This window comes from Podarcis liolepis, assembly GCF_965112155.1.
Source record: "Podarcis liolepis genome assembly, chromosome: 7".
In the NCBI taxonomy this organism is placed as follows: Eukaryota; Metazoa; Chordata; class Lepidosauria; order Squamata; family Lacertidae; genus Podarcis; species Podarcis liolepis.
In genome coordinates, this window is record NC_139561.1 from 58,319,299 (window position 1) to 58,333,529 (window position 14,231).

The 14,231-nt window shown below is 48.0% G+C and overlaps 1 protein-coding gene across 3 annotated transcripts in view; it reads left to right on the forward strand.

Annotated features, from left to right (window-relative positions):
- The first annotated feature begins 2,974 nt into the window (after window positions 1-2,974).
- Window positions 2,975-14,231, forward strand: part of EPHA10 (EPH receptor A10) — a 38,338-nt gene continuing 27,081 nt past the window's right edge. The window contains exons 1-2 of one of the 3 annotated variants that reach the window (XM_083511451.1): window positions 2,975-3,098; window positions 14,077-14,141. Coding sequence is in view for 1 of the 3 variants with exons in the window: in XM_083511449.1 (XP_083367575.1) it covers window positions 11,530-11,590; window positions 14,077-14,141 (126 nt within the window). In the remaining 2 variants the exon portion in view is untranslated. Of the gene's footprint in view, window positions 3,099-11,478; window positions 11,591-12,516; window positions 12,822-14,076; window positions 14,142-14,231 lie in introns of those variants that run through there. The other 2 variants (XM_083511449.1, XM_083511450.1) reach the window with 2 other exon arrangements.

Below are 14,231 nucleotides of genomic sequence, written 5' to 3' on the forward strand. Positions count from 1 at the left end.
GATCCCAAGAGGGGAGTGACTTTCCATCATCTTGGCATCTTGAGCAGCTATCAGAGGTAGCAGAGCCAGGGAGGGGATTAAGAGCTTAGCAAAGGAAAGGGAGCAGAGCAAAATGGATTAACATGCCCCCACCCCATGCCACAACCTGGTCCTATTGCCCTGTGCCAAGAAGAAGAGCCCCCTGGGTCACGGCTGTTTCTCCAAGCCTTCAATGAGCAGAGAAGGGCCGCAGGACAAATTAGTTAAACCCACATTTTGGCATGAATTTGGGGTGTTCTGGCACCCCAAAGGCTGCCTGGAATAAAGCCATTCCTTCTTATTTGCTTTCTCATTTGGGGGAGGAGAATGATGATGCTCTTTTTTTGGCACCACAAAATAATGTTCCGTGTTATGGTGAGAGAAAGAGACAGAGAAGGATCTAAGTGCAAGGCTTTCAGTTTTGTCTTTCCCCTGGCAGCCCCTCTTTTCCTTTGCATATGTTTTTTCCTCTGTTGCTACTGAGAGGGAGGAACTTTGTCTGCCATAAGTGAAATATGGGCTAGGTGTGGGAATGTTAAGGAAGGTAGGAGAGGATATATTGTTTTGATATTATCCCTCCTCACTCATGCCAGTGAGTAAACAGCAGAGCACATTCCCTTTGCAACTTATTGGAAGCAAGTTGATGATTTGTAATTAAAGCAATCCAGTCTGGCTTGTCCAGTCTGGCTTGTTCCTGGTAAGTTTCCCCTTTATTTCCCTCTGAAAATAATACAGTGGTACCTCGGGTTAAGTACTTGATTCGTTCCAAGGGTCCATTCTTAACCTGAAACTGTTCTTAACCTGAAGCACCACTTTAGCTAATGGGGCTTCCAGCTGCCGCCCTGCCGCCGGAGCAGGATTTCTGTTCTCATCCTGAAGCAAAGTTCCTAACCCGAGGTACTATTTCTGGGTTAGCGGAGTCTGTAACCTGAAGTGTCTGTAACCTGAAGCATATGTAACCCGAGGTACCACTGTAACAGCACAACACAGTCTTCTTTAAAAGTAAGAATAAAGTTATAAAATTTTTACTCGCATTCAATTCACAGCAGTAATCTGAAGGCCGGCTTTATCTTGTGGTTACAGTGAAAAGAAGTCTGAGCTACATCTCAGACTTTCTGCTTGTGGGCTACATCCTATGTGAAGGTTGAGCCATGCACTGGCTAAGAGCCAGGAGAGCAAGAGTCCAAGACCAAGAGAGAGATGGTTGCATGGCTAGTCCTTTTATTTGGTCAGCTATTGTCATGCCCATCTACCTGGTCCCAAAAAGGGGAGGAAGCTCCAGAGCAGGTATGACAGGAAGTTCTCCCTGTCTGGAGCCACATACCCCTGTGTGTCCATTCTAGGCAACAGGAAAATTATGTACTTGACTGCTCTAGTAATAATACATCCTCCAGTAGGAACAGATGCCAAACCCATGGGGTTGTTTAATCTCTTTCAATTCACACAATCCTTTTTGTTGTTACCTGGGTATTTGGTTAAATTGGAAATATTATTTTTTGCTGCAGTAGTTTTGCTTGCTTAGCATATGATAGAATCATTTTGCTGTTTCTTAATCCTGTTTATACAATTTTGTAATTTTTGTACATTCTCTGTTTGTTTGTTTATCTTTTTATTTTCCTCCCCACCCTGGGATTGAAAACATACAATTAAGAGTGGGCCATAAATACTGTTACTAACTAACTAACTAAATAAATGTTACAGGACCTCTTTTTATAGTAAAAATAAATAACTCAGGCATTGCTTTCCAATTCACTGCTGTAAACAACTACCGTATTTTTTGCACCATAACACTCACTTTTTTCCTCCTAGAAAGTAAGGGGAAATGTCTGTGCGTGTTATGGAGCGAATGCCTGTGGCTGGCGGGGGGGATCTGCTGCAGTCGTGTGCAGAGGATCCATGGTTCCCCTTCCTTCCCTCCTCCATGGTTACAAAGCATGGATCCACATGGATCCTCAGGATTTTTGCATTGGGCTACTCCAAACTCACTGTCAGATCACATGTCTGTGGCCACAGCATGAACCACAAAAATCATATATCCACTATTTCGTTTAGAATATTTTTTTTCTTGTTTTCCGCCTCTAAAAACTACGTGCGTGTTATGGTCTGGTGCGTGTTATAGAGCGAAAAATACGGTAAGTTTCTCAGAACTGAGTGGATTCCTGAAAAGGAAGCTGAAAGGCCAAGTCAAGAGGGTCAAATCACTCAAAAGCGCTTGGGAGTTGGTTTTTTAAAAATACACACACACACACACACACACACACACACAATATTACAATCTCAGCTGGAATGTAAATCTCAGATCAGGAAGCGGACAACCAAAGCCATGAGGATACCAGTCAAAGAAGTCATTAGAGGCAAGAAGGCTTCCTTCCAAAAACAAATAGGAGTCTGGCCCAAACAGGAAAACAAAAAGGCACACAAACAGGCAACCCCCCTCATAAAACCCCCACATGCAAACAAATAGTAAGGAATGCTTTTTTTAAAAAATGAGAAGCATGTTGCTAGAAAGATAAAGTGATTGTTTTAAGGTATGCAGCTAGTCACCTTGGGTTCCTTGAGGAAAGATAGGGCAATGAATGTTTAAATAAAGAAATCAGCTCCCAGACTTGTGGCTCCACAGCAACATTGCTCAACTCCGGAGTGTGCACAGATCAGCAAAACTTTCTCTGGATTTAATCCATTAATGTGGAGCATCTCCCTTGGCTTGGCTTTCAGATGTTGAAAGTCAAACTCAGCCTCTCATCTCTGAAGGAGAGAGCTGAGCAAATGGTTCCTCTTGGGGAGGAAGAGCTCAGCTCCCTGGCCCCGCTCCTGACCTTTGCCTTCCTGCGGAGAACATCACCGATACGCCCGCTTTTCCTCCAGCCTCCTTGACATCCTTTGCAAGTGAAGAAAGAGACTTGTTAATTACTATCTCTTTTGCAGGCTTAAAAAACTGGATCATCTCCCAGTTGGCAAAGCAGGAAGAAAGAAAAAAGCTCAGCTCTTAGATCATGTCACTTTTGCAGGAAGAGAGCTGCCTAAGCGCCTCACCGGATTTTGCCCTCCTGAGGGTTTCATCGGCCTAAAGGTGGCTGTGGGTGAGAAGAAAGGAGGAGGCAGCAGCAGCAGCTGTTCTCCGGTGAAAGTCAGGAGCTGGGGATGAAGGAGCTGGAGAGCTTCGGGTCATTGTGAGTAGTTCAGTGACGATGTCAACGCAGTGTGCAGTGGATGTGAAAAAAGCAAATTCCATGCTAGGTATCATTAGGGAAGGAATTGGAAATAAAACTGCCAATGCCATAATGCCATTCTACAAATCTATGGGGTGTGACTGTATTTGGAATAGTGTGTACAGTTCTGGTCCCCTCACCTCAAGAAGGATATTGTAGAGTTGGAGAAGATTCAGAAAGGGGCGACCAAAACGATTAAGGGGGTGGAACCACTCCCCTATGAAGAAAGGTTGCAGCATGGGAGACATTTAGAGAAAAGGTGACTAAGAAGCAGCATGATAGACGTTTATACAATTAGTCATGACATGGAGAAAGCGGAAAGAGAAAAGTCGTCCCCCCCCCCCTTTCTCATAACACTAGAACTCATGAACATCCAGTGAATTGGATGTTGGAAGATTCAGGACACATAAAAGAAAGGACTTCTTCATGCAACAGAGAGTGTGGAACTTGCTCCCGCAGGAGGCAATGACAGCCCTAAGCTCAGATGGCTTTAAAAGAGGATTTGATGAATTCATGGAGGAGAGGGATATTGATGGCTGCTAGCCATGATGGCTATTCTTTGTCTCCACAGCTGGAAGCAGCAGTGCTTCTGAATGCCAGTTGCTGGAAACTACAGGAGGGGAGAGTTGCTCTTATGTTCAGATCCCACTAGTGGGTTTTCCATAATGGGCATCTGGTTGGCCAATGTGAGGAGAGAATGCTGGACTAGATGGGTCATTGGCCTGATCCAGCAAGCTCTCCTTGCGTTCTTATGAAGGTTTCAGAGAGAGAGAGGGAGCTGCCTGTTTGCTTGGGTGCCCCGTGCCCTGTTGTCACTCCAGGCAGATGCTCCATGCTTCAGCTGCAGGTGGATGTGGTCCAGGCCTATAGGTGGTGGAGGAAAACTGTATCTCCCTAAAGTCACCCTTCTACTGTTTCTGGTGGAATTGTAGCCATAGCAAAGAAGCAAGTCCTTGCCCAGGAACAGGCTCACTTGCTGACCTGCCAAGGTCCCTCTGCTGATTCCTGGAGAGATACCTGGATGAGGACATGAGGAATCAGAGCCCTCCCCTCATTCTAGGTCTGCTGTTGTCATTTGCCTTCACCTTGGGATAAATTCTGGCATTACTGCTCTTGCCGTGATGCCTTTGATTCTTTATGTGTTTTATATGCACATATCAAATGCCCCCCTGGCCCACCCCCCTAGGCTGCTCCCATTCATTTGCCCCAACACTGACTTTTATTTCAGCCTGGGCTGTGCTCTGTCGGATACTATCAAAGCCAATGGTGCTCAGCACCCCTCTCCTGGGTCTTTTTTTGCCAATAAACACCATTCAGGCTCCAAGTGTTTACAGCTTCAGCAAGAGAGTCCTGTAGAAGGGAGCTCAGCTGGGCACAGAAGTACTGCTGCGCACTGCACTTCTCATTGCAAAATCTAGCAATTAGCATTATATTTGCAAAACCACCATTAGAACCTGCCACAGGCTTCCTAACTCACAGACATACAGGAAGGAAGATTCAAAGGAATGCAAAGGCAATGTAAATACAGCCTCTTGGAAGGGAAGGGAGGAAGGGCCATCAGACCTAGGAAGTGCGGGTGCTAATTATTTCTCTTCATTAGGCAGCCACTGGGGCTGTCTGCTGCTTAGGGACCCCCTCCCATCCCTCTAGGTTGCAATGCCTGCGCAGGCTGACTTTTCAGATGCTGAGAAAGCTTAAATGGGGAAGGGCTGTCGTATCTCACCTGTTCTGTATGCAGAAGGTCCCTCGTTTAATCCCTGGCACCCCCAGGTAGGACTGGGAATGGCTTCATCTGAAATCCTGAAGATCTGCTGCCAGTGAGAATAGATATTACTGCACTGGATGGACTAATGGCCTGGTTCAGTTTAAGGCACTGTCTGCACCCCCAGTGTTCAGTGGGGAATGCCCATCACTATCCCTTGACATATTACATCAACAGGTTAGGTTCACCTGAACTTTGGAAAGATAAATTTTTTTTGGGGGGGGAGAGAGAATCCTTACAACCATCAACTGGTAACTCCAGAAAGCAGTTGCAATTGTGCTTCGTGATCTCCCTGCCCCTTAAAATTGTTATGCCAATAAGATGTAGAACTGTAATACTGTAAGTTGCTCCTGGGGGGCCCTTAAGGTCACTAGCTGTAGGGACATGGGGCAGATTCCTCTTAAGCTATGGTCCCCACAGGTGTCTTGTATAGGCTGGCAGAGAGAGAGAGACAGACAGAGAAAGAGACAGAGAATGAGAGAGTTCAGTAGCCCAGAACCCCAGTTCCTGTCTAAATTGTGTTAGTCCTAAGAACACAAGACCAGCCTGTAGGTTCAAGCCTATGGTCCATCTAGTCCAGCACCCTCTTCTCACAGTGGCCAATCCGATGCCCTAATGGGAAACCCACAAGCAGCACCCACGCACAAGAGCCCTCTCCCCTCCTGTGCTTTCCAGCAACTGGTATTCAGAAACATTGCTGCCTCCCACTGTGGAGCCATTGATAGCCCTCCATTGATAGCCCTCTCTTCCATGAATTTGTCTAATTCTCTTTTCAAGCCATCTTGGTTGGTGCCCACCACTACCTCCTGTGGGAGGGAGTTCCATAGTTTAACTACACACACACCATGAAGAAGGACTTTATTTTGTCTGTCCTGATTATAGTCCCAAATGGCAGCAGTCAGGGTACCAGTTTCTGACAGATTACTCCCTCCTCTTGCCTTCTGCAATAGTGGGTGGGCAGGAGCTGTGTCAGGTAAGGATGGAATTCTCTCTTTGATCCATGACACAGATAATTTTGATTCCATTGTGTGTCAGCACCTAAACCCGCTTATCAGATAATTGATTCCCTTTGTTTACCCCTAATCCCTGTCAATGGTCTCTCAGATACCAATTACCTGTCTGGGGATTGCATTGTCTCATGTCTCTTAGAACAAAGAGCTCCCTAGAGAGGTTCATTCTCTTCATTTCCATCGGAGCTGATTCAACAGAAGCAGCACCAGTCAGTCATTTGCCCAGGGAGAAAAAAGTCTGAGTCTTATTTTGGGATGGATGCAGCTACAACAGGTAGAGAACAGGAGGCAACTCCCTAGCAAGTGAAAATGGGGCACAAACACCACAAATACCTAGAAAAATCTGGATCTCTCTGGAAGCTTAATCCAGACTCCATATTCACCTTGCATCTGTAGCACTGAGAGGCCTCGCAATATGTTTTGGATGCTCTCTGCCTTGTCCCAATTTAATTCATTATTCTGGTCTGAATTTGTTCTGTCAGATCTGAGGCTCTGTTTCGCCCCTGTTTATTGTAACAGGGGATCTAAAAATGCCTGCATCCTTTTTTCTTTTCAGATATGCGGGTGAAATTTGCAGGCAAGGAACCCCCAGAGTGGATTAAGCCTGTCAAATCCTGCCTCCTGGGATTGATGGGGGGGGGGATCTCTCTGAGCCTTAGAAATGGGGCTTCCCTGCCCTGCTTCAACTCTTGGTCTTATACCTAAAGGAGCGTCTCTACCCCCATCATTCAGCACGGATATTGAGGTCCAGCTCCGAGGGCCTTCTGGCGGTTCCCTCACTGCAAGAAGTGAAGTTACAGGGAACCAGGCAGAGGGCCTTCTCGGTTGTGAAGACCGCCCTGTGGAATGCCCTCCCATCAGATGTCAAGGAAAGAAACAACTATCTGACTTTTAGAAGACATCTGAAGGCAGCTCTGTTTAGGGAAGTTTTTAATGTCTGGTGTTTTATTGTATTTTTAATATTTTGTCGGAATCCGCCCACAGTGGCTGGGGAAACCCAGCCAGATGGGTGGGGTATTATTATTATTATTATTATTATTATTATTATTATTATTATTAATGCATTACTCCCTAGGGAAAGGCAGGTGCTCACCTGCCTCTATGATGATGTAGCCTAGAGGAGATTTGGGGGGGTGTCAGGCTGTCTGAGCCCCATTTTCTGCTCCTCCACAGCCCCACCATCACCAAGCTCACTTTGTACCCTTCCTCGCTTCAAGACGGGCCACTACAGCTGCTTTACCTGGCTGGCTCATTTTGCAGCTCTTACACTTGTTAGGGGAAAACTCATCTGTCAGCAAAACTAGTCAGTTTAGTTCTGTACTCCCGTGGCTTCAATTTCCCCCTTCTCCCATGGAGGCTTTCAGCTCCTGTCTGTGGAATTTATGTCCTCAAAGTCTCCTAGGGGTTGGTATTGATTTCTGAGTGTTATTTTCACAGTTGTTTCAAACACTCTTTCAGAAGCAACTCAGAAAATCTGTGCCTATGGTGGGGGTGGGGAGCAAAGGAGCTGCTCTTGGTCTCTTGGGTCTCCCTGCCACCCTCTTAAGAACACAGGAACATTACGAAGAATGTGCTGGATCCAGCCCATGACCCATCCTAGTCCAGCATCCTCTTCTCATCATGGCCGACCAGATGCCTGTGGAAAACCCTCAAGGAGGATTCAAGTACAAGAGCCCTCTCCACTCTTGTGATTTCCCAGAAGCTGGTATTCAGAAACACTGCTGCCTCCATCTTATAAGGCTATAACTATTGACAGCTTCTTATCGTGATTGATACATACATACATCATTTTATCTGTATGCCACCTTTCCATATTAAAAACCCTGCTCAAGGCACATTACAACATGAAAAAACCAACATAATTACAAACATAACCAAAGTAATCATAAACAATATATGATGGCTATGCTCCCCCTCCATGTTCAGAGGCAGCAATGCTTCTGAACAGCAGTTGCTGGAAATTACAGTAGGAGATAGTGCTCATGTGCTTGGGTCCTGCTCTCTGATTTCCCACAGGCATCTGGTCGGCTACCATAAGAACAGGATGCTGGACTAGATGGGACTTATCCCAGCAGGCCCCTTTTGTTCTCATGCAAAGAACTGACCTTAGAGAATATCAGAGCAACTGAGAGATACAAAAATCCATCCCTGCCATGCGGTTGCTGTGTTAACCCAAGGGCATCTTTTTTGCCCATCCAAAAATGAGGTTTCTGTCCAAACCACAGCATGGCGCAGACATCTGCATGGGTTTCTAGGCAGGTATCCCTCAGGTACTCAATGTTTAATCAAATGGGGCCCCAATGAAAGGAGGCATGTGAGTCATTTAATCTGGAAGTGGCAGTTCATCACAGCAGGAGGACTACATTTTTGATCCTGAAGTGAGAGTAGCAGCACCAGGGTTGCTTATTTTATAGAAATATAATCATTATTCCTGCCTCCTCAAAAAAGAAGTTGCTCAAAGAGACAAAGGAAGCCTAAAAACAAACACCATGCTCTCATAATTTAATGAAGTTAGACAAAAACCCCCCACAAGACTAAAACAGCATCAATAAAACAAAGCTCTCCAGAGAGGCAGAACGAACCACAAATAGATTCAAATGAAATTAAGATGCAGCAGAATCAAATGTTTGTTTTAAAAGATATGCTTTCAAAGGCCAGCAGAGAACAGATGGAGAGGAAGGCTTGGACCCTCATGATCTCCCAGTGCTCGCCTCCACACCGACCCCTCCCACCCCAGCTTCAGCCCCTGGAGGCAGATGGGCTGCTTTCCTTCTTTCCCCTCCCTGCTGATCTGGGAGTCCTTCCACGAAATCCCCTGGATGTGTGGAAAGTGTTTTAACTCACTCAGATGGAAATGCACTCTGTACTTGCACACACGATTATGCAGATGGTGGATGTGAAGACCAGATCCCCAAAGAGCAGGTCATGTGAGTTTACTGCAGTGGAAAAAGACGGATCAATTTGTATGTGATGACTTCAAGGGTGGATGGATTAAACGGCAACTTTTCCAAAGCTTCATCCTATTTGTGATGTTATCTCAGTACAGCTTCAGCCTGCAAAACCCACTGAACGATTCACCTCTCTTGTCACTCTGACCACATAAGCTTAATGCATCCTGCCACTGGTTTCCTGCTCACTCCTGGATCCAGCACAGTTCAAAACCCTCCTTGGCAGGGTCTCTTTATTAAGAGATTTGTTAATCCTCCTCATCAAATAATCATTGTGTGGTTTGTTTTTTTTTAAAAATATATGGATGAGTTTATTCAATTGACAGTATCTGAGTACCAAGACCAATGTTTCTCAACTAGGGGAGTGTATGTATGAAGATCGGCAGGGGAGGATGAGTGCTTCCAAAAAATATGTACAATATAAGTAAAAAAAAAAAAAACCCCATCCAAATTAAAATATGAAAGTGTGAAGTGGCATGTGAAGATCACGTGCCGCTTATTACGTGATCAGCATACCATCGTGGGTGCACAGGAGTTCAGCATTACCTCTTGGTTGGTGTGATGTACAATATATACGGCACAGTAGCGCATCACGCAGGCTGCAGTGAATTGTGAGAATTTCGCACATTCTATATATGCCATTGCTATTACCTATAAAATTATCTTTGATTTAAGGGAGATATTTTTAGTGTGTGGTTGAAACAACAATTGTGCAGCTGGAAAAGTGGGGAGGAAATTACACACACCAGGTGGATGTAGTTAGGAAGCACTTCAATGACTGGCAACAGCTGTGATTCTGGCATTTCAGGGGTTGGACTAGACGATCCTTTGGGCAACTTCCAACTCCATGATTCTATGGTTCTATAGATCAGGCACGTCCAGCTCCCAAGAGACTGTGATCTACTCCCAGTATAGAAAAACTGGCAGTGAGCTTTTTTGGGGGACCAATAACGATCACCTAGGAGATCACTAGTATAAGTTGTACCGTGATCGACCACAAACATACCCGCAATCAACTGGTAGATCGCGATTGACCTGTTGGACATGCCTGCTATAGATGATTAAATCAACTTAGTTTCCGCTGAGTTAAACTGCTGAAGCCATGCTAATATGCGTCCTTTTTCTTTGGGGCCAGAAAAACAGCCTCTGCTTCACTTACACCTTAAGGCAGGCATTTCCCCCTCATATCCTTCTCAATACTTTTCAAGTCCTCCTGTTTTTGCACTGTTGCCCTGTCTAGCACACCATGTTCCTTCTTCTGCAGACAATGCAAAACAGAGCTGGTCTACTCTAGGGTTCTTCTCAGCCAATGGTGGCCTATTATTATAGATGTAGAGTTAATAGGTTTTCTGTTTCTACAGGTAGCTGGGCCCTGAACTAAACAATTTTTTGTTTTTGTTTTCTTAGTAGAGTACTACACTCACAATTCCCTCCCCTGCCACTTCAGCTGGGCATGAGAGACAGAGAAGCTCCATTAGCAAGCCAATCCAGGAAACTCATACTAATTTATCAATCCCTTTTGGCTTCGCTCACCAAATGCCTCCATCTCCTAGTCAGGCCTCTCAGGGTCACCAGACCTGGACTGAATCTGAGTGAGACCATCTAGAAACCCTCGGGGAAAGCAGCCTAGGTTGGCAACTTGATTCTGCACACAATGGATAGCTCAGTTGGTTAGAGTGTGGCGCTAACAACACCAAGGTTGCAGGTTTGATCCCCATACGGGACAGCTGCCTATTCCTGCATTGCAGGGGGTTGGACTAGATGACCCCCTAGGTCCCTTCCAGCTGTATGGTTCTGGTAGAGGGAACTGAGCAGATCATCCTGCCAATTGCACAGCACCCTGTGAGGAAGCCTTTCATCACTACCCTTCAGTCCTTGCTAGAGCATCTCCAAGAGGAGTTTTGGGGAATCAAGTGTGATTCAGCTGTCAAAGACGTTTTGATCCAAATGTCTTTGTGAAGCTGTTCTTCCTGCTCTTATGGCTATTAAAACAAAGGCATTTGACAAGCGTGCAACATCTGTGCACAGATTGATAATAATTAAAACAGACTCTGAAAATTAAAAGTTCATGTGAAGTTTTTGATTTTTAAAAAAATTGTAAGCACTTTGACTCATTGTTATTTTTAAAACCCCAAAACATTGGAAGGCGGCGGATTCTCCTCTCTTGGAGGTTTTTCAACAGAGGCTGGATGACCCTCTGTCACGGATTCTTTCGTTACGATTCCTGCATTGCAGGTGGCGCGGCTGGGCTAGATGACCCGGGGGCGGGTCCCTTCCAACTGTGCAATTCTATTATTTGTGATTAAAACTCCCGGTATTGCAGTCATTTAACATAAGGGGAGCCAGGTTTCGAGGTGGGGCGAAGGCATGGGATTTTTATGCTAGCTAAAAGGGGGAAACACTGACGTAGACCAACTACTGACCACGCCCCCGGGCAACCCCGCCCGCCCGTCCCGCCTCTCTCCTTCGCCCGCCGACCCCTATTGGCCGGTGGGCGTGGCGGCGCGCGGAGGCAGTTGCCTGGCAGCAGCGGGCGGCTGGAGCGCGCGGCAGCATGAGGAGCCTGGCCGGCGCGCGGGGCCATGGCACTGCCGCGCCTCGTCCTCCTCGGGCTGGTCGTGCGCGCTGCCTCCGCGGAGCAAGGTAGGGGGGAGGACTACGCTTAGCCAGGGAGGCTCCACCGAGGGGGTGCCGCCCTCCGCCAGGGCCAGGCAGTCCCACTGGAGGAGAGCCACCTCTCGGAGGTAGAGTGCCCACGAGCATGGATGCTCTGCTGGGTCATCAGCCCCCTTTTCCACCAATGGAGGGGTAGGGTGCAGTGGCGTAGCGTGGGTTGTCAGCACCCGGGGCAAGGCAAGTAATTTGCGCCCTCTAATCCGTGGATTTGCGCCCCCTAACCCCCAGATGTTGCGCCCGGTGCGGCCGGCCCCCCTTGCACCCCCCACGCTACGCCACTGGTAGGGTGGGCGGGCGAGGCTTTCCAAAAGCGCACCCCCCGCCAGGGTACCCCAGGGGGCTGAGCAACCAAGAAAAACCTCATCCTCTTCCTTTCCTCTCCTCCCGCAACCCTTTCTTGGTGTTTTCGTGGGCCGGCCGAGTGCTTGCAGGGAGCGAGCCCGGACGGAACGGAGGGGTAGACTGCGGCGGCACATGGAGGCTCCCTTTGTGCTCCGAGCGCTACGCCGCCGGAAAGCCCGTCTCCTTTGGGGAACGTTGCCTCCAGCGCCTCTGAAGGGAGTTTGGGGGGCGGTGGGGGGAGTTTGAGAACGGGGAGCCCGTCGGGAGACCCACCGATCGTCGGGGGTCCTTAAGGTCGCTCGCTTGCTTCGGGAACCCTCTTCCGAGCCCTGGCAGGAAAGTGGTCGCGGAGGAGCGCCATCTCTCCTCAGTGGGCTCGGCGCGCCCCTTCTCGCCCAGTGGCCCTGGCAGGGACGCCGCTGCCCAACGTCACTCGGCGGCGGGGGTGGGGGGCACGCGACCGTGCGGCGTCAACGGGGCTCGACCTCGACGGCTTTCTGATGGACTGATTGTCGGTGGGCTAGGCTTGTCACTCCCGCAGGTGTTTAGAAAGCTTCCCTCCCGACAGCTCCCGGGCTCAGGCAGGCAGCTCTCGCTTGCTCCTTGTTCCTTCTGCCTCCGACACCCCCCTCTCCCCAATCCCAGTCTTTGCCGGCGGGCAGGGACAGTCCTGGATGCTGCATAGACCTGAACCTCCCATGCCCAAGAGAGGCCGCTTCCAGAGATGCCGGCCCTCAACTCAGGGCGGTTTCAGTGGCAGCTCCTAGCAAGAGGGTCCAGTAAGGTTTCCTTCAAGAAGTGAGAGGATGGAGCCTCCCTTGAGTCCTGCTGGGGAGGAGGAGGTTCCTCCTGCCAGGTAAACCCTTTCCTCCTTTGTTGCCTGCTGTCAGCTGTGGGTTTTGCTGCTGCCTCCAGATGAGCTTTTGACTGCAAATATGCTGCCTGCTATGGCTATCATCTGTTCCGTTTGGCTCTAGAACTGCTTTTGATAAAATGGGCTGGTGTTTTGTTTCCTTTTGTTTTTTGCCCTGAGAATTTTATTTATCAAATTTATACCCCACCCTTCCGTCACAAGATCACAGGGCGGTTTGCAGAGTAAAACACAAGATAAAAACACAAGTAAATAATTAAAACTAAAACAATAACCTCTCCCCCCCCCCCTTTCCACAGACAAATTTAAAAGACTGTGGAATATTAACCAGCCAAAGGCCTGGTTGAAATGGTTTATTATTATTATTATTTAAAGAAAGAAGTGTGTTACAAATAGGGAATGAAATAACCAGAGCACGCTGCTTCTGTTCCTGCACTAGCTGCCGTCTGGCTTGCAAAGAGCAGTGTCCCTGGCAGACGAAAGCATTCACTGCTTGAACATTGCACTGCTTTGGTCTTGTGGGAACGAACTGGCTTGGATTGGCAGGAGCGTCCTACGAAATCTTTATTATAGTCACTGTGGCAGCAGCTGCTGCTTTGCTTGTCAAGGGGAGGATGTGCCCTGAATCTCTTGGTCAAACAGCTTCTTCTGTGAGATGCCTGGGCAGGATAATGAAGCTGTCGTTGGATCGAGATGACTCTTCTCCTCTCTCCACCAGTCTCTGCCCTGCAAAACTGCCCCCGGGGGACGGAGGGAATTGAGAAAAGGAGCCTTGGTTCAAAGTGGGAGCGTCCATGTTCCGGGTCACAGAGCAGAAGCAGTTAAATCACATGACTGGCACCTCTGGGCATGTAAGGCCGTCAGGGCTTCAGGGCAATGAGCAATTGGCAGAAAGGCAGACTTAAGCCGTTTGGGGCTTCACCACAGAACCAACTCTGGGCGGCCTAGTCCTTCCAAGTTCTGGGCCTTCCCTCAAGTACTTCCCAGCTCTGAGGGGACCTTTCAGATATTAGGAACAGGCCTACTGGGAGCCAGCAGTTTTCAAAAGCTCCGGCAGGAAGCAGCTGAGCCCTCAAGCCCAGCTCTGGTAGGCAGCAGTCAGGCCATAGATTTGCTAGTTTCCTTTTGGATTCCTTCCCTAAAGATCAACCAGAGTGAACCAAGGGTGCCTGTAAGGGAGAGTTCAGGGACAGGCTCCCCTGCATAGTCTCCTTCTAACGTTTCTCTCTTTCTCTTTCAGTCATTTTGTTGGATTCTCAGGAATCGCAAGCTGAACTGGGCTGGACGTCACACCCTTCCAATGGGGTGAGTGGCTGTTCTGGTGCATTTGTGGTTCTGCAACACACTTGCTGAGCCTGGCCTGGTAGGCTGGCTTGGGAGTGGTGGTGGTGCTGC